Raw genomic sequence first — 20,845 nt, forward strand, 5'->3', positions numbered from 1 at the left:
TTGAAGAAATGCTGAAACAGAACATAAGCAATTCTAGGGCTGACATTAGACCGCATGAAGCACAGGTAGCTCCTAGGAGCACATATTGAAGACGACAGGTAAGGCAACATAGTGGTGAAGTCTCTGGTCCTTAACTCATTAGCGAAGCATCTGAGAGCCCCTCCCTACAATACAAAAGCCTTTTTGAATAATTTGGTTTTGCATCGTTTGCGGAAAGCTAGGAGAGTGGGGGCTCTCCTGACTTCCTCAGGCAGGCCGTTCCACAGAGTAGGGGCCACCACAGAGAAAGCCCGTATATATATGACCGCAAGCTCCTTTGAGGGATATGAATGTAATATATGCAAAGATCTGTTGTGTGTAGGGTTGCCAACTCCAGTTTGGGAAATTCCTGGAGAATTGGGAGTGGAACCTGGGGGGAGTAGAGTTTGGGGAGGCGAGAGACATCAGCAGGGGTATAACGATACAGTGTTTACCCTCCAGAGAAGCCATTTTTTTCCAGGAGATCTAATCTCTGTAGCTGGAATTCTGGGAGATCCCCGGGCCCTACCTGGAGGTTAGCAAACCTAGCTCCAAGCCCTCAGCCTACGGGAGGGCATTAAACACTGCACAAAGTCCCGCTGCTCAGCTAGGCTCCCCTTTTGACCTTCAGCTGTCGAGCAGAATTGCATTCTTTGCCATTTCATCAGAGGAGAAAGGGCAGGTGTGTTCCTATATCCTGCTCCAGGCGACTTGGCTGGAGGCCAGGAGCAACCAGAATTGCAGGGCCTGTATCTCTGGCACACACACGGCAGCCTCCGCTCTCTTTTTTGGAGCCTGACAAAACACGTGAAAAAACACCTTTGGGTCTTTTTTTACATCGCGGGTGAATGGAATCCTGCCATCTAAGGGAGGTTTTACTTAGCTACTAATAGACGATCCTTAGCTACTGTAAGCTCAAGCGCTGATTCCGCCCCCCTTGTTTCTGATCTATGTTAATATGTACAAAAATCAAAAGACCTATCAAGTCACCGGACTGCTGTTTGGCTGTGTGATATGATTTGACCGAAGAAGGCCATTATCAGAAGGGGAGGGGGGTTGCCGAAGCGTACCTTGCTTGCAATATGTCAAGCAAAAACACCAGCTAGGATAGCATCAAGTGGACTTCGTGCAAGGACTGCTATGGTGACAACCTTGTGCTTCCGCTCGTGCAAGAGCTCTTACACAAGTGGAAACATTTGGTAGGATCCAGCTTGCTGGATGTAATAACAATAACAGGTAGGTGCCAAATGTACCCCTCAAAGAATCTTCACACAGACCTATAAACAAGTGGTATATCAAAAATTCATCCTGTCAGCATACATTTCTTAAAGTGCACTGTGCTCTAATACAAGATATATTTCTTAAAGTGCACAGTGCACTAATATAATATACATTTCTTAAAGTGCAGTGCTCTGATATAAGATACATTTCTTAGTGCACAGTGCACTAATATAATATACATTTCTTAAAGTGCAGTGCTCTGATATAAGATACATTTCTTAGTGCACAGTGCACTAATATAATATACATTTCTTAAAGTGCACAGTGCACTAATATAATATACATTTCTTAAAGTGCACAGCGCTCTGATATAAGATACATTTCTTAAAGTGCACAGTGCTCTAAAACAATATACATTTCTTAAAGTGCACAGTGCTCTAAAACAATATACATCTCTTAAAGTGCACAGTGCTCTAAAACATTATACATTTCTTAAAGTGCACAGTGCTCCACAAAACATTTCCTAATTGCTGTTTTCAAATAGTGATACAGGCATTAATAGTGGGAAGGTCACGCCAAATTGAATTCTTATTGCTGCAGGGCCATCAAACGCCTCCCCCTGGAGCTAGCAGGGCCAGTGCTGAGACACGCTTTCACTCGGCTTTGCTTTTGCTGACACAGAGCTGGTTTGCCTCCTGTGTTTTGTCCTCCTTCCTCCTAGGTTTTCCCACCAAGGTTTTTTCATACCGGCCGTTGCTTCAATCAGACTGCATTGGAAGGTGGACTCTGCTCTTACACCCTTGCTAAGCTCCACCCCAAATCTCCAGGAATTTCCCAATCCAGAGTTGGCAAGCCTACAACAAATCTTTCACTCCCTACTGTAATTCTTTATGGGAATATAAACTCAAGAATTAGAGATTCCTGCTGGGGGCAGAACGAGTGCCTGGCCCCTTTAAAGCCCTCCCTCTACGCTTTCTTTTCGGTTTGTTTTGGGCACACCCTGCTAGAAGAGCCATTTGCTGGAAGTCTGCAATGCAACTGCCGAGGGACGTCTCTTCTGGCCTGTAAGAAGTTTCCAACGTAGGCTGTGAGCCAATAGGGCTCAGGGATTTGCAGGCAGAGCCGGGTGCAAGGGAGGGTTCCCGGAAGCGGCGGCTGCAGAATTGTGCAGAGGCGGACGAGCAGCAGGGAGTCCCGAAGGCGAAGGTAGAGAAGTCGGTGGCTGTTGCGGTGGGTGGGACCAGGTTAATGCAGCTCTGGGCTTACTTTGGGGGCAGACTTTCGCTGAAGCCTTCTAAAGCTTCCCAACAATTGCAGTAGCTCGCGGAACTCCATGACACTTGATTGCGAGTTAAAATGGTAGTGCAGCTTTCAGCTGTCCGCGATACTTGGTGGAAGGTGTAGCAGCGACTTCGAACTGCCTGTATGCTGCTTCTGGGACTGACATTTCTGGTAGCAATCATACTGGGGTGGCCAAGCTTGCTAACTTTCTAAGCTGCTCATGATAAATTTTATTGCAGCATAAGCTTTCGAGAACCACAGCTCTCTTGGTCAGATGCAGAGAGCTGTGGTTCTCGAAGGCTTATGCTACAATGAAATTGGTTAGTCTTAAAGTTGCTACTGGACTCTTTACTGTTTTGCAACTACAGACTAACATGGTGAACTCCTCTGGATCTATGATAAATTTGAGAGCTTCAAGTCGCACAGATGTATATATATTTTGTTTTGATAACACTCAGCCTTATAAAACAGTTAAAAGATTGTACTTACTGTGTTGTATCATGCCTAATTCTTTCTTGCATTTTTTTTTACAGTCAACACGTTTTTACTCTATATTATTGGGGGGGGTGTTCCACAATACTTTTTATTTTATTGATAAGTTTAAAATCCCATTAAAGAGAAAAGAGAAAGAAACAAAAGAGAAATAGTGAGGGAGAAAAAGAAAAAGAAGAGAACAGAAATTAAAGAAAAAGAACAAGAAAACATGTATAAGAAATCATTTTCAATTTTCTCTACAACATCTATCATAACTTTACGAAATCGAAGAGAGTCCAATAGCACCTTTAAGACTAACCAACTTTACTGTAGCATAAGCTTTTGAGAATCACAGTTCTCTTCCTCAGATGCGTTAACTTTACAAACATACTTGTAGTCTTAATAGCATTGTTTTAATTTTTGTTATCCTAGTCCTGTTGTGTTGTTTATTAGATATACCATTTGCTTGCTTTGACTTATTTACTGCAATTATTCCAACTTTCCTCCTCCACGAGGAGCCAACATCGTCTCTTTTCCCCTTTTATCCTCCTAACAACCCTGTGAGGTAGGTTAGGCTGAGTCTACATGACTGTTCCAAGGTCACCTGAACAAGCTTTTCTGGCAAACTGAGGATTTGAACCTGGATTTCCCAGATCCTACTCTGACCAGTACTCCATGCTGGCTCCTCATATAATCTGCCTCTAGTCTCAGGAAGAAAAGCGGACCATAAGTAAATAAAAATAGGACAAAACCCAACAAATTATTTCCAAGTCAAAATATTAATATATAATACAGTTTTAGAGTTCATGGTTTATTGGGCCTGTCATCCAAGAGTGGGAGAAGGAAACTGGAGAGCCCCATAACTTTTGAAACTTGTTGATGGGGAGAGATGTTTGTGAGAAGAGAAAAAAAGACAAATCCAGGAGAGAGAGAGAGAAATTCCCAGAGTTTTGTGGGAACTCAACTAGGTGGTAAGTTGCACTCCTTAACCGTGTTTGGTCATCCTTGGAAAAAAATTGTACCTGTGGTATAATTATCTATTAGTCAGACGTGATCATTTGTATTCCAAATACTTATCCCCAAAACTCGTACGATGGTCCTGCGTAATTGATCCAAGGCTACCTGGTTCTGAGTTTGATTTCAAGATCGTAATTTTTAAGTTAAAATGCTCTCCACCAAACCTTTGCGTCATAAGACATGTCTCCAATCTTGGCTATCAAAGCTATTTTTGATTTGACACACATCTCGGAGTTCCCGAGGTGTTATGTAGGGACCTTCATAACAGTCCATCAATATTATCTGTTGCCACACTGATCCATACCCCATCAGCATATATTAATTGCCAGGGCTTTTTTTTTCTGGGAAAAGAGGTGGTAGAACTCAGTGGGTTGCCCTCGGAGAAAATGGTCACGTGGCTGGTGGCCCCGGCCCCTGATCTCCAGGCAGAGGGGAGTTTAGCCATGGCATGGATGGCAATCTAAACTCCCCTCTGTCTGGAGAGCAGGGGGCGGGGCCACCAGCCATGTGACCATTTTCAAGAGGTTCTGGAACTCCGTTCCACCACGTTCCAGCTGAAAAAAAGCCCTGTCAGTTGCCCAGAAACTTTAGAGCTGAATGCTTTAACTGCTTGCAAGGACATACTGTCCACCTGAGGAATAATAAAATCTCAAAATAGCTTTCCCAGTACTCATGGCTGATCTTACAACAGAAGTCAAATGTACCCTCCCAGAGAGATTTGCTTGAAATATAACTCCTAAACACTTAAATTGGTCGACTTGCCCCATTGTCTGTCCTGCTACTGTCCACTTTTACTTCTTGGTCTATCGCTTTTTGCTAAAAAGAAGAACCTTTGACTTAGAAACATTGATAGTTAGGCCCTGTTTAGAGCAATACGAGAAGGAGCTTATACATTTACGCAAGTCTACCACAAAAGGAGGGCTGTGTCATCCACACACAGATGTCACAACAATTTAACACGAGCCAGAGAGGGCAAATGGAATCCATCTCTGGAAATATAGGAGCTTAAATTGTTAATGTACAAATTAAACAGCAGTGGAGCAAGGATACCTCTATTAGTCACTTTTAAATACCCTGTCTTTTGATACATGATTCTGTCCTCTTCCTTTTTTATCCTTCCAATAACCCCTTGAAGTAGGTCAGGCTGAAGCAATGTCTCAGTTCATTCATTAAGCTTCATAGCAAGGTGTGGATTCGAACCCAAGTCTCCCTCATTCTTGTCTGACCCAAACTGTAAGAAAACACCATAATGCATAGTGTTACTTAACAGAGATGTAGTGGGTCCAACTTTTAAGCGCCTGGCATCTTTCTCTCAGTAATCTTTATCTTTTTATCCCCATGGGGCGAGGGGGAAGGGCTGAAACAGAGGGAGCTTGCCTGCAGTCATCTCTGGAGCTTGAGACTGATGTGAGATCTGAACTTTCTGGTTCACCTCTCAGTTGTTGTTCAGTTGCAGTGGGTTGTGTTGTTTAGTGTAAATGACTGCATCAGATGGACCATGAAATTCATGCAGGGCTTGGTCATAGAGTTTAAAATTTACATCAGACAAACAAGATTAATATGGGTGGAACCCGTAAAGTGAGATGTCCAGGAATGTGTAAAAACGTGTTGAGAAACAGACAACGGAAAAGAAAGCAGCAACTGTACATTTCCTTATATCCTTCATTCTTTAGATATCTGTTAATTCTTGTCCTACAAATGGAGGGAGTGAAACTTGGCTATAGGGAATGCGTTCTCAGGAGTTTATGACCAAGCTAGAGTTTGAATTCTGGTTGTAGTTTTGTTCTGTTCAGTGGAACATGTTATTGGAATAGAGAGAGAGAGAATTCTTAGTAATTGTTACAAATATTCTGTGTCCCAGCTAGATTACTTCTGTGTAATATGTACCTTCGGTGGAGACCCACTACTCTAGCACAGCGTTTACATCAAGTCCGTGTATCTGTCACTAATCTCCGCCAGTTTGTGCATTTTCTGTGACTTGCTTTCTAGCTGTGTGTGTGTGTGTTTTCCTGTCTTGTTTGTTCCCCTTCTCATTTGCTTGGACATAGTCCATGTATGGAATAAACTCTGGCTGTGTGTGGACATTTGCATAGCTTCCTTGATTTTTGTAAATCGGATCCTTTTTCCAGTTTGTGCCGACCTTGCCATAGGTGTCAGTGGAGTTTTCTGCAGGTGCTGTAGGGCCCTGGGCTCTTCCAGCAGCAACAGAGCAAAAGGATCGAATGGTTGTAGGATTGGCCTGGGGTAGCAGCAGTCCTTGTACTGCACCATTTCTTTCCAGTTCAGTGGGAGTAGTAAATAGAGTCCTGACATGATTCCACACACATTGGATAATGCACTTCCAATCCTCTTTAGAAATCATTTGGAACTGAATTTTTCGAGTGTGAAACAAAAAATCCACTTCCAAACAATTGCTAAAGTGCATTGAAAGTGCATTATCCAACGTGTGCGGAATCTTATTCCGCAGCATTTTTATTACTTCTTTTATACCCTGCCTTTCTTGCCAGTAGAAACTCGAAGCAGCTTATGCTATCGTTCTTCCTGTCTCCATTTTATCTTCTTGATAACCAACCACCCTGTGCTAAAAGTATTTGACTGTCTCAAGGCCACCCAGCGAGCTTCCATGACTGAGGTGGATTTCGCACTAGGAGCTTACCATGCAGTTAAGGAGCAGTAGGATTCAAACCTGGATTTCCCAAATCCTAGTCCAACATTTTAACCACTACACCGCACTGGCTTTTGCTGTATCCTGGAAAGCTGCAGATTCTAACGCATCTTTATCCCCACCTCATTCTCCTCCCTTTGTTTCTCTTAGGTCAGCTTTTAGACTGTAAGCTCCTTGGGGCAGGAAATTGCCTCCTACTCGATAAAGTACCATGCCTATTGGCACTAAATTAATATTGTAGTTATTCATTCACTGTTCCTTTCGAGAGGTAGTGTCGTGTTAAAGAAGAAATCCTTGGTTCGAATCTCATTTTGCCCTTGAGGTCACTAAGAGTTAAACTGCAAGAGATGAATTACACGAGGACGTGCGCATGAAGGGAGTTGCGATGTTAGCTGGGAAGTGGCGTTTTAAAAGACAGATCGGAAGGCTTTGTCAGTTTCCCCTTCCTACATAGGGCAAAGATAGCTTCTCAGAGGGTTTGTTAATTTCCTCTTTGCCTCCAGAAGGCTCTGTCAGTTTCACCTCCCCTTCTAGGAGGAGAAGAGGAAATTAACAAAGGAGCTCTGAGGAGCAATCTTTGCTGGCTCTAGAGAGGGGAAATTGACAGAGCTTTCTGATCTGTCTTTTACGCTTCCCGGCTAACATTGCGACTCCCTTCACATGAGTGTCCTTATGTAATTTATCTCTTGTAGTTTAGCTTTTAGCGTCCCTAGGCAGGCAAGCAACCTGTCTGCTTCATCACTCTCCATTCCCCCCCGCCCAGCAATGGGCGGGGGGATTAATACTGATTGTCTTGCACGGCTGTTATAAGAACTACTGAGATAATCTGCGGAGTGGCTTGAACAGTCATAAAATGGTGGATAATTGCTTATTATCAAGTTGCAAATGGAAACCTGATCTGCAGCAATATGTGCACTCTAGACAGCAGCATTCTTGCCCTGATGATATTCAGGCTGCATGTTAGAGAAGGGGTCATATTGTGAGGAGCTCCCTTTCTGTGCAGAGATTGTATTCTACAGGGTTCCTATCTATCGGGGCAGAATGATGTCGTGTCAAGGACCGAGGGCAGGTTTTTGCCCCCCAAATGCAGGGCTTTACCCTTCTCCGAGGGAAATTGCTTAGCAACCCCATTGTAACAGGATGCGTGTATCTAAACTCTTCCCTACCTATGAAGATCCCAGCCAAGTGTGGCCCTCCCTGCATGGCTTGATCCTTTTTTGATTACACCACAGTGTGACAGAATTTTAGGAACTGGTTTACATATGAGAGATGCTGGTCGTTTTGTATAGGCAAGCCGAAAAGGCTAAATCATTTGAACTCCATGCTGTTTGGCCTGCTTAGACCAGATGTGGGTCATGTGTGGGCTGTATCAGAATATTTATTTCCACAGTCCTGCATAATACAAGAAGACTCCTGTCATTAACTGATTGGTTTCTGCGAAAATTGCTTCATATCAGGAAGTGTGCCTGGCTGAGATACATTCACCTTTTTATCTCCTAGATCAGGGGTGGGCAATTGTTTTGGCTTGGGGGCCACATTGTGGGAGCGGAGGTTAGTGGAGGGCCGCACCTTTTAAAATGATTGCATTCATTAGTTAACTTTGCATTTCAGAAAAGGTATAAATTGTATCATAAAAATCAATAAATATAAATTAAATAAAATAGTGGTCGTTTTATTCAATTTATTTATTGTGCTAATTTCATATCATCTATAGCTGCAAGCACATTTAATTTTAGAATCAGTTTAATGAGACAAATGTACCTTATCACACTTTTCTACTGTCTTGGCGGGCCACAAAAAACTCTGTAGCGGGCCGCATGAGGCCCGCAGGCCGCAATTTGCCCACCCCTGTCCTAGATTATTGCTAAGGCATGGAACGATATTGATTATAGGCCATATAGATTCCCATTCCAAATGTTGGCTTAGTCGCTATTTTGTTAGAATGTTTTGAGAGTATTGCTTTCTGTAGCCATGAGGGGTAGAAACTTTATTTTTTAATTGAAATCCTGTTTTCCTTGTTGGCCTTTCTAACTTTTTTTTTTTTTTTGCTCTCTGGTAGAATTTGCCTGTACAGCAGTTGCCACTGTAGACCCATATAATCTAATGAAGTTTGACCTTTATAGTGAAGAGTTTGCTCTAAGTAGCAAAGTCTTCTGCCTGAGTTGATAGACGCAATGCTGATAGCCTTTTACCATCCTGATCTAGTAGTATCTTTCTCCCACCAGGTGACAAATTCTTCTCTCCTTGTGGACTATGTGGAATCCCAATACAGGTATGAGCATTAATGTTCTTTGATGGATTTCTCTAGAGTACCACATTGTGGAAAATGCATGGTGAGTTGTTGTAACATAATAAGAGTATCGCTTCTTAGCTATTCTTGGGCAAGGTGCAGGTGGGGTCTGGACTGGAGGCATTTTAATAGGCTTCGGCTGTCTCCAAGAAGTGTTTGGTGTATTCTAATAGCTGAGTCATTCACTTGTAGCCATGGGTTATAATAGCTGTTAAGGTGCCTTTAAAAGGTGACTCAGTAAGAGCCAAGACACGAGCTTTTGCCGTCCTGCTGATATGTTACAGAGTGCTTTGAGGGTCAAGCTCTGGCAGACGCTTAGCAAATTGGAGATGACTGCCCGCTTTGTAGAACCGCAAGCCTGCCCTGCTTGCTGTATCCAGGTTGCTCTCCGTAGTGACTCAGCTGATTTTTTTTCTAGTCATGGATGGCTCATAGGTACTTGCTCTTTGCTATTGGCCATATGCTGTTCTAAAATCTCTGAATGCTCCCCACACACAGCATTCTGAATGGCCCCCTCTGATTTGTATCCGGAATCGCCCACCCTAACTAGAATTAGCGGTGACCAGCTGTCAGAATGTAGAAATCATTGGCTAGGCCTGAATAACTACATTTGTTAGATGAAGAATGGTGACCTTTGCGTTTGTTTAGGGCCAATGTCCCCAACCTTGTTAAACCTGTGAACTTCTCAGATTTTAAGAACAGGAGGTAGATATTAATGATAGGATGTTTTGGAGGTCTTTCCTTCATTGGGTTGCCATAGGTCGGAGGTGACTTGACGGCACATAACAACACACACACAGTAGGTGTCACCACAAAATGTCTGCCATGGCTGGGTTCAACCTATGACAAAATGGTCGCCAAGTTTCCTAGGGGGCTGAGGCCAGCCCCCTAAAGTGGGGAGGTTCAAATCCAGGTGCAATGGAGACAGCTGATTCCAAATGCGTTCTGTTGGTAGAAGGTGGTGCCTCCTGAGCTGTCTTCTAAAATACCCCTGCTTCAGTGGAATAAAGCTAAGGTTGGGTCTCCTTTCGGAGGGAAGGAAATGGGTGCTAGGAAACAGATCAGAAGATGCCATAGTGAGGATCACGGAGTTAGTAGGAAACTAAATTGCCTAGAGGTGTCATGGAATCAAGGTTGGACGGGGCCTCTAGGGTCATCTAGTCCAACCCCCTGCACAGTGTCGGAAATTCACAGCTACTTCCCCCCCATACACACACACACAGTGGCCAGAAAATGGCAAAGCACCATCAGGGTCCCTACCCAAACTGGCCTGGGGAAAATTGCTACCTGACCCAAGGTGGCAAGAAGGGGCCTCAATAACTAAGCACTGATGTAACCCTTCCTGCCCTCCCTCTCATGATCTGCCGAGATTCACAGCATTAGTATTGCTGTCAATCTAGGTAAAGGTAGTCCCCTGTGCAAGCATCGAGTCATTACTGACCCATGGGGGGGACGTCGCATCACGATGTTTTCTTGGCAGACTTTTTAACAGGGTGGTTTGCCATTGCCTTCCCCAGTCATCTACACTTTACCCCCAGGAAACTGGGTGCTCATTTTACCAACTTTGGAAGGATGGAAGGCTGAGTGAACCTTGAGCAGGCTACCTGAACTCGGCTTCCTACAGGATTGAACTCGGGTCACGAGCAGAGCTTGGACTGCAGTACTGCAGCTTACCACTCTGCGCCACAGGGCTGCTTAGAGGGAGAGTAATGGACACCTCTAGGCAATGGATGCTGCTTACCCAAAAAGGTGGTCATAATCTTCAGGGGACAATGAAGCTGTTGTTGCTTGCAAACTTGATGGGCTTTAGGTAGGACTGCAGATTGTGTATGACAGGTTATGACAGGGATGAGCTGTTCAGAGAATATCGGGCTCCTGCTAGCTTAGCAAGTATAGTTTCCTGGCAGGCTTGAGTCTTAAGAAGTAGTAACTGTTGGTCAGAACAGGATCTACCAAGAGGGCCGAGAGACTTAATAGCCTCTGTATTAGCTGCAGCTGAGGCTACAATAGATCCCAAACCCTCCTCAATCACAATTTGGCATAATAAAATTTGGGACTACTTTTTTATGGAGAAAATAGCTTACCAACATAAACAAGTGGATTCAGTAAATCTTCAATCGAACTTTTGGGAAGATTGGGACTATATAATTAACCAGGACATAAAGCCATGCATACCGTACCCAGTTGATCCTTTTAGTATCTGAGAGGCTATTTCAAGATACGGAATACCTATCAAAATCCTGGTCTACAGATATCTCCAGGGCTTTTTTTCAGCGGGAGCGCGGTGGAACGGAGTTCCGGCACCTCTTACAAATGGTCACATGGCCAGTGGCCCTGCCCCCTGATCTCCAGACAGAGGTCAATCTAAACTCCCCTCTGTCTGAAGACTAGGGGGTGGGGCCACCAGCCATGTGACCATTTTCGCCAAGGACGATTTAAACTTTTAAAAACTCCCCCCTTGTTCCAGCTGACCCAAAGCGACATCATTGTGCAGTCTTGAGTTCCACCACTGAGTTCCACCACCTCTTTTCCCAGAAAAAAAGCCCTGGATATCTCAATAACATTTCTTCTACAGACGCTCCTGTCTGTGTCTGCATTTGACTGCCTCTTCTATTCAATCTGTTTTTGTTTTTAATATTTTGTAATGTTGTGTTCAAATTTGTGTCTATGAAAACCAAAAAAATTAAAAATAAAAAGCAAAAAAAAATAGTGACTGGGTGGTAGAAGATGACTGCAGCAGGATTTGCGTGACCTTGGAACCGATCTTTTTTCTTCCCTTTCTTAGGCCAGCCTGGCGGCTACCCGGGAGCAGCCTATCCCCCCAATGCTTCCTACCCTGCCGGCTCCAATCCTGCCTATCCTCCTGCAGTGAATCCTGGTTTCCCTCCAGGCCCTGTGCCTGCTGGCTCGTACCCTGTCCCCCCAGGGATCCCAGGCCAGCCCGCCTACCCTCCAGGCCATCCTGTTCAGCCCTCTTATCACGGTCACCAGCCTGGCTACCCCGTCCCACCTGGTGGCCCTTACCTGCCCCCTGCTCCTGGGATGCCTGGAGGGATGGGGGTTAACCCTTTGCTGCCTGGAGCAGTTGCTGTGGGCACCCATGTGCTGGACAAGAAGGAAGCCAAGAAGATGAGGAAGAAGATGAAGAAGGCTCACAAGATGCACAAACCGCATAAGCTCCACAAGCTGCATGGCAAGGTCTGTTGGAAGGGGGAGGGGCAGGGTGGGCTTTTTTCACCTGTGGCGTTGGAGGATGAGCAAAGAAGGCCTGCGTGCCACTCGAGTCATCGTGTCTTCTACCCTTAGGATGAGGGCTGCAAGGCGGTTGGATTAAAATCGTTCTATTTATTTATCTATGAAGCCAGTTTGGTGTAGTGGTTAAAGAGCAGCAGGACTCTCATCTGGAGAACCGGGTTTGATTCCTCGCTCCTCCACTTGTAGCCAGCTGCGTGACCTTGGGTCAGTCACAGCTCTCTCAGAGCTCTCGCAGCCCCACCCACCTCACAGGGTAATTGTCGTGAGGATAACAACATACTATGTAAACCACTTTGAGTGGGCGTTGTCCTGAAGGGCGGTATATAAATCGAATGTTGTTATTTATTTATTTATTTATTTATTTATTTATTTATTTACTTCATTTATAACCACGCCTTTTCCCCCAAAGGGAACCCAAAGCTGCTCTCATCCATTCCACACACACACCCCACAGCCACCCTGTGAGGTACTTTAGGCTGTCTGTATGTGACTGGCCCATGGTCACTCTGTGAACTTGTATGGCTGAGCGGGGGTTCGAAACTGGGTCACTCAGGTCCTGGACTAATCACTATACCACACTGCTTGTTTTGAGGCCTACCTCTACTGTCTAGACTCGTCTCCTTGGAAAGAGACGCCCGGCTTTCTGAATCCTTCAGCTCCCCATCCATCTGCAGCCCTCTTCAAAAAGCTGAGGAAGAGGTGACTGAATCTGCGTGCCCCCTCTCTGCCTCAGATAACCGATGGATGCCCTTACAGCTTTCTGAAGGGGGCTCTATAGCCCTGGCAGATGAATCAGCAAGAGAAGCTGTGTATATATGATCCATTTGGGGTTCCCCCTCTAGTGGGGGACATACATGCCAAAGCCCTCTTCTACACATTCATGACCTCTTTCCCGATCAACTTGTGTTGATATTCTCCTTGCCTTTAATTCTGACAGGTGTTGACTATTTCCTCCCCAAGCACATCTCTGCAACCAAGAACCTTTCTTAAATTCAGGGGTTTTTAATTCTGAATTTCCTGTAGTCGCTTGGGATATTAATACCAGTTGGTCAACTGGTTATGTTTCTTTTTTTAAAAAAAATATTTTAATTTGTTTTAGTTCCATCTTATTCTAATAGCAAAATTAATCAAAAGTCTTACATTCTTTGAATACATGTTATAAATCATACGTTCCATTTCATCTCTACAGTTCCATCATAATTATACTGTTTTCACTACACTATTATCCCTATAAGTCTGCATTCTTTCATTCTAGTACTTCTTTACTCTGCTCGTTCATTTGATTGTATTCTGCTAACATATAGTTATGCCTCTATTTTACACTTCCGTTTAACCCATCTATAAAACAGAGTCCATTTTTGTTTTCCATTACGTCCGTTTATTTCTTTTATTAATTCTGTCAGTGTGTCCATTTCTGCTGTCTCTAAGATTTTCTCTATTCTTCTTTTGTATTGTCGAAGGCTTTCACGGCTGGAGAACGATGGGTGTTGTGGGTTTTCCGGGCTGTATTGCCGTGGTCTTGGCATTGTAGTTCCTGACGTTTGGACACTGAGAGATCTCTGAAGATGCCAGCCACAGCTGCTGGTGAAACGTCAGGAACTACAATGCCAAGACCACGGCAATGCAGCCCGGAAAACCCACAACAACCATAATTCTTCTTTTGTTGGTATATCTGTGTTTTTCCAGTATCTGGCATATACTATTCTTGCTGCAGTTATTATATGTATTATCAAAATGTTCAACTGGCTAGGCTTCACTGTGGTAAGGTTATCAGGACAGGAACTGGGTTTTCAGGGTCCTTTTTGCCTCATGCTGCTGCTACTTTAAAAACTGCCTCTCCCTCTGCATGCAACGTGAGGAGGATGTTCCCAAGGACCTACAAAACTCTCAGAGCGGGACCACAAGTGACGCCTGACACAGGTTGGACACTAGTCAGCTTCCCTCAAGTTTTGATGGGAAATGTAGGCATCCTGGTCTCGCAGCTTCGCTCTCTGACTGCTGTCCAACGGACTTTTCAACTGTCACTTGTCCAACATTCCGCCAAGCTGCCTACATTTCCCGCCAAAACTTGAGGGAAGCTGGCAAGTGTCCAACCTGTGTCAGGCGTCACTTGTGGTCCCGCTCTCAGACTCCATCATTTATCCAAACATAGACATATGACAATCCTTTCCTGCAGCTGTGATTAGTTATAAAGGTTGCATATATCGATGTATTGTCGAAGGCTTTCACGGCCGGAGAACGATGGTTGTTGGGGGTTTTCCGGGCTGTATTGCCGTGGTCTTGGCATTGTAGTTCCTGACGTTTCGCCAGCAGCTGTGGCTGGCATCTTCAGAGGTGTAGCACCAAAAGACAGAGATCTCTCAGTGTCACAGCTGCTGGCGAAACGTCAGGAACTACAATGCCAAGACCACGGCAATACAGCCCGGAAAACCCCCAACAACCATCGTTGCATATATCCTTTACCAGTACCATCTGCTTTGGAGGAGAAGATGAGAGGTACCATTAAGGCCATTTTCTTATCTGTACTCCATACTGGTCTATACCTGACATCACAAGCCCTGATCATGAAGATGGGTAGCTGTGTTAGTCTGTCTGTAGCAGTAGAAAAGAGCAGGAGTCCAGTAGCACCTATAAGACTAACAACATTTGTGGTAGGGTAGGAGCTTTCGTGAGCCACAGCTCACTTCTTCAGATACAGATAAGTTCATCTATCCTTATATCTTGGAGAGTGGAATGATTGCAGAAGCCGAATGATAATAGCCTGTGAATGACAATGGCAGGTGTGATTAAATAGGGTGGGATATGCAAAGGGGGGAAATTAACATTGATAATGAGACAGGAAGCCAATATCTTGATTCAGTCCAGGAGGATACATTGTCTTGAGCATTGTTATCAGTTGCAATTCAGCTGTATCTGAAGAAGTGAGCTACGGCTTACAAAAGCTGATACCCTACCACAAATTTGTTTAGTCTTAGAGGTGTTACTTGGACAATTGCTCTTTTCTAAATAAGTCTTTGTTTAAGAACGGTGTCTTGGATGGGTCTTTGAAGCCTAAAAAGTCTTGGAATTGATTTTTCAGTCTTTCCAGAACTCAGCTTTAACCTTAACATGGAAAATAGGATCCACTTTTAATCTGATGGTTGTTGTGGGTTTTCCGGGCTGTATTGCCGTGGTCTTGGCATTGTAGTTCCTGATGTTTCGCCAGCAGCTGTGGCTGGCATCTTCAGAGGTGTAGCACCAAAAGGTGCTACACCTCTGAAGATGCCAGCCACAGCTGCTGGCGAAACATCAGGAACTACAATGCCAAGACCACGGCAATACAGCCCGGAAAACCCACAACAACCATCGTTCTCCGGCCGTGAAAGCCTTCGACAATACATCACTTTTAATCTCCTTGAACGTAAAGGTAAAACCTCTGTATCAGGGGTCTGCAGACCGTGGCTCAAACTAAAGCCAAATGTGGCTGTTTAAAAATATATATGAAATCTTTCTGTTTTGATATATAGGAAAGGGTAGGTGGGATGATAGACTAACCAGTATGTCAAGGGAGTGACTGACAAGAGATTTGTGTGGGATTGAAGAGTTTCTTAGAGATGCATTACAGAAAGAGAAATGCTAAAGGTGAACAGTTGCCAGAAATCCCAAGTTTGAGCTATGTGCAGATCTATGCCACTGCACTGAAATAATTGTGCGGGATGCAACTGTGCATATTTGTGACTTATTGCGTGCCCAACGGCCAGTTTGGGTGGCAGAAACTGTTTAGATCATTGACTCCTATGTCAATTATTAGTAATGCTAAATTGGATCATTTCAGTTATGCAAATGGACTCATTTGCATTGTTTTCTTTCTCCAAATGTTGACATCATTTGTGTCTTTAATTGTACAGGGTTGCAGAGACCCTTGATCTACGCAGAATAGAGATGGGCACAAACTGGAAAAAAACCGAACCGTGTAGTTTGTTGCGTTTCACAAACCATGAACCATGAACTTTCACAAACAGGTTCATTTGGTTCGTGAAAATTTCACATCTAGGGCAGCAAATTGTCATTTCCAGGTCATCAGAAGGTCACTTCCGGGTCAGCAGAAGGTCTCCAGGAAGTCTATCCCCTGTTGCCTAGGAAACTGATTGATTGGCACCAGGCTGTCTGCAGTGACGAACCAAAAAAACCCGAACTAAATGAACCAGCCTAAAGTTTGTGGCGATTCGACAGAAATGGGCTCTGACAAACCGCTGGTTCGAAAATCACGAACTGGCCTTTGGTTCGTATTTCGGTTCGTGCCGATCTCGAATGCAGTACCATTGTTCTTTCCATGCTCCCCTCCTCCTCCTCTGTCGACAACATGAACATAATCTACTAATGCAGCCTGTGTTAGTCAAGGTTGCAGTCTGCTAACAAAAGATCAATAGATTTAAATGATGGTTTCAAGTGACAGTTATTAGCTCTTTGCATCCCTCTTCACAGATGGAAAATAAAAGATGACAGGCATGTTTGTTGGATGAAATATGAAACAACGTTATTGGCCCTGCAGATCTTGGTTAGAACTAAAAAAGGAGGAAGGGGCAATATGACATTTTTCAGTACTGGGAACCAAAGACGCCATAGTGAGAAAAAGGAAGTAGACGATAATAGTAGTGCAGAAGAGCTTATTAAATCAATAAACAGGACGGCTCAGTTGCCAGCTTACGTTCTTCAGGTCTTCAAGATGTCTAACTTTGTATAGATGGTGCCCCGTGGCTATCAAGCCATTGCAGCAAAAGTTGTTTAAGAGAACTGGCGGGGATTTGGGCCATACTGGAGTGGCAATGGACCTCTTCCTTCTCGCCCCATACTATTGCCATAACTTGCAACGTACTGCTGTTCTTAATGTATAAAAGGAAAGGTGTCTGAGTTCGAATCTTTGTTGAATCTGTAGCGATTTGCTGAGAAGTATTATGTACATTTTTCAGAGACAGCCTGCTCAACTGATAGGCAGGCAGAGAAAAATAAATGCCTTCAACTGATGTAAGGTCTCGATATCCCCAATTGACACTTTCTGGAGCCCTGAGTACGATTAAACCTGATCCCTCTGTAAACCAGGTTGATGTCTCATAATTGTTTTAGCAACACACACACACACACACAACCTTTATTGGCATGTCAGAAGCAAAAGGGGATACATTAAAAAATGGGAGGGAAAAGGCATTAAAAACCAAAGTAGTAAAAATTAATTAATAGCTTCCCTGATAACAAATTGCAGACTGAAGAAAACAAGCAACGTTGGAGGTTATAGAAAAATTGTGACCAGATAATAGACGCTGGACCTTGACATTATCAGAAAGGCCACATCATAGATAAAGAAGGGAGTTCAGACATTTGTCTCCGGATCTTCGAGTAAAATAAACAGTTTAATAAAATGTGAGAGACAGATTCAATGACATCCAGGCCACAGGGGCATTTCCTAAGTTCATAAGGGGTCCCTTGACATCTACCAACGAAGATGGCTGAAGGCAATATGTTAAATCTGGCCAACATTAGTGCCCTTGTTTTAGCAACATTTTTATCTGCGTTTTATCTCTGTGTTTAGATTTATGATGGTTTTCAATCTCCTGTGTCCTAGCTATTGATCTCATTGACTTACACTGTGTCATTTGCCTTGAATCTTAAGTGAGAGAGGTGGACTATAAATAAATATATAATATAATAATCTCTCTCTTCACAGCATTCCTCCTCTTCTTCCAGCAGTAGCGATTCGGACTGAGGCCTCTTCCTACCTTCCAGCTCTACCTCCTTCCCTAAAACGCCGCTTCCTGCATCCATCCAATAATCACCGGATAAATAATCACCAGATAAAAACGACTCCTCCTTGCTGCTCCTCCTGTTCTTACAGGTTTGGGCCAAAATGTCAAGATTATCTCGCTGGCATGCGCAGCAGTCTGCAAAGCCTGATGGGAACTCTGGTGATGTTGATTAAATAGAACTAGACTGATCAGCTGCTCTGCAGAAGTAGGAAGGCATTATGCGGGTGTAAAGACCACTGGAAAACCTACAAGCCTGTAGCCTTCCGAAAATGTAGACTGACCAACCCTGCAACCAATCAAGTCATTCCTGAGCACCTTGAAGCTTTCTGATTGATTCCCAAATACCTGCAGAAACATGTCATGTTATCACTTTAAGCTGAAATTTGAATGTGGGGTGATGGGTTCGAGTTGGCCGAAGCGCTTTCGGATTTGCCTTTACTCCCAAAACAACTGTTTGCCTTTTCCATCTTGCAAGGGGAAATGGTAAAGCGAAGGAGAGACTGCCCTACATTTGAATTGTATCTGACAAATGCTTGTTGTTCACTATATAAACGAGAATTATAGGCTTCTTACTATAGCAAATAAAACATGTTTGATCGGGGATAATTGTGCACTTCGTTATGAGCATATTTTATGGGCTTTATAATGTGATTTGAGGGGCAAATTTATTAGGTTTTTTTGTAGGATTGTTGAGGATAAAAATCTTGTTTGGAATATATCCTAGGAGGTTGTTTACTTCGGCCTGGGAGTTAATCCCTCACATTATACTTTTTATTATTACTTCCATGGGTGCAGCTCTCATTGATCTGAAGTAGGTATCTGGCTTGAGGGGTTGGTAATGTCTAATAAATTACCACAAGGACGTACATATGGTGATACAATTTTTACATACCTGCAGTCCAAGCCATTCCATTTGGAGGGAACATGTCCTCACTTTTTAATCCGTTCTTGACCCTGAGCTAGTTTGCTGGTGTCTTGTCAAGATAGGGTTGCTTAGATAGCATCCAGTTGTAGATTTTAGGCTTGGAAGAAGTTTAGTCAAAAGTGGGCTGATTCCGCACACGTTGGATAATGCACTTTCAATGCACTTTATCAATCGTTTGAGGTGGATTTTTTGTTCCGCACATGAAAAAATCCATTCCAAATGATCTATAAAGAGGACTGGAAGTGCATTATCCAACGTGTGCGGAATCACTCGTGGACAAAATAGGACTTTTATAGACCTATTGGAATAAGGCAAATGAAATTTGCTAAGATATGAGCTTCCGCTGCTTTGAAAGGCACAAGAGAGGATGCTGAGCCCTATCTTATTGTGATAGCTTGCTTCCTAGTTCATGAATTCTTCCACCACCCTGCCCCTGTCAACAGTTGCACAAATGTGTGTATCTAATGATCCCAGACTTAAACTTGTTTTTTTGTTGCCTGTGTTCACTATAAAGGGCTTTTTGATTTTACTACTTAATTGGAATTGTAGTATGAATATGTTGCTATTTATTTGGAAATGTTTATTTGGTACATTTTCATCCTACACGTGCCCACGTGTAGTTCAGGGTAGAATATACCTCCTTCCTTCTCCACCTCCCCTTTGATCCTTTCAACAACCATGTGAGGTAGATTAGGTCAAGAGAGTGGGTACCCCAAAGTCACGCTGTCGTGTCACACTGGCCTTCAGCGTTAAAAGGTTTGAATGGAATCAAATTAAAATTTGTAAGAGATGTAGCAACCAATCTCCTTACCTACAAATACAATTGCTGTGTTCAGTAGCTCCTTCCTTGATGGTTTTTTCCAACCTTTGGTTGACTTCACCTTCACTCTCAAGAATAAATTTAAATTGTGTTGCTCAGAACAATGCAAGGTGTTTTTTTTTTGTAAATGCCACAATATTAGCTTCTGTCTGGTTTAACGTAAGCAGAATCCAATTAAGGGATACAATGGAAGATTGTATCTTTTTAAATAGAGGTCTCTTGTATTTTTTGTACCTGAATTTTCTTCCTTTAGGCAGCCCCCCCCCCAATCCTTCACTTAACCTTACTTGCGAGTTTACTGAATTTCATCTTGGAAAATAATAAGAAAATTTAAAGAACAGCTCCACTCACGATTCCTCCTTCAAGGACTTGTTTGTTGGTGGCAAATTGAAAATTGCATTGATTGTCATGCCTGGAATAGTGACAAATAGCTTCTTTTGTCAAATGTCCTTCCTTTATTCTACCACCAAGTACTTGGTGTTTCTCCACCAGAAGGACAGACAAGTGTAGTTTTGGCTATTCAGTCAACTTTAACATTTTTTAAAAAGTTTCCACAGATACACAAGCGTCTACAATTTCCTTCCCTACTCACCAGTCACCCAAAATTATATAAAGGGGTTACAATAGAGATGCCCACCATGGCACCATGGAGCCCACTAATGTATTTCCTGGTGCCCGCTTGCTTCTTCCTCGAAACAAAAAATCACGAATGGAGCCAAGCAAGGGATGCTTCACAAGACCCCAGGAGGTGTCACCTTTGGGACTGCCAGGAGCCCCCCACCATGTAAAAATAGATGTTCTCATATGGCTTGGGACCTCCCAACATTTTGTAATTACCCCCATGGCAGCCATCTTTATTTATGTCATTTATAGTCTGCCTTTCTCTTACAATCAATTTCAATGGCATTTCCATAAACTATGCCATAGGGTAAATAAACAGAATTTTACAAAGCAAGACTCCAATACAGAGTTGAAGAAATGCTGAAACAGAACATAAGCAATTCTAGGGCTGACACTAGACCACATGAAGCACGGGTAGTTCATAGGACTATAAACTGCACCACTGTGTTGCCTTATTTAGTACACAAGGCAACACAGT

At 43.5% G+C, this 20,845-nt stretch overlaps 1 protein-coding gene across 1 annotated transcript; it reads left to right on the plus strand.

The window, feature by feature from the left end:
- Positions 1-2,297: 2,297 nt before the first annotated feature.
- On the plus strand, positions 2,298-19,458 carry PRR13 (proline rich 13). Its single transcript, XM_055003932.1, has 4 exons — positions 2,298-2,445; positions 8,902-8,948; positions 11,752-12,164; positions 17,923-19,458. Exons 2-4 carry the CDS (start codon positions 8,930-8,932, stop codon positions 17,959-17,961), a joined length of 471 nt encoding a protein of 156 aa, XP_054859907.1. The 5' UTR covers positions 2,298-2,445; positions 8,902-8,929; the 3' UTR covers positions 17,962-19,458.
- Positions 19,459-20,845: the final 1,387 nt, after the last annotated feature.

The sequence above is a fragment of the Eublepharis macularius genome, chromosome 19 (genome assembly GCF_028583425.1).
Source record: "Eublepharis macularius isolate TG4126 chromosome 19, MPM_Emac_v1.0, whole genome shotgun sequence".
In the NCBI taxonomy this organism is placed as follows: domain Eukaryota; kingdom Metazoa; phylum Chordata; class Lepidosauria; order Squamata; family Eublepharidae; genus Eublepharis; species Eublepharis macularius.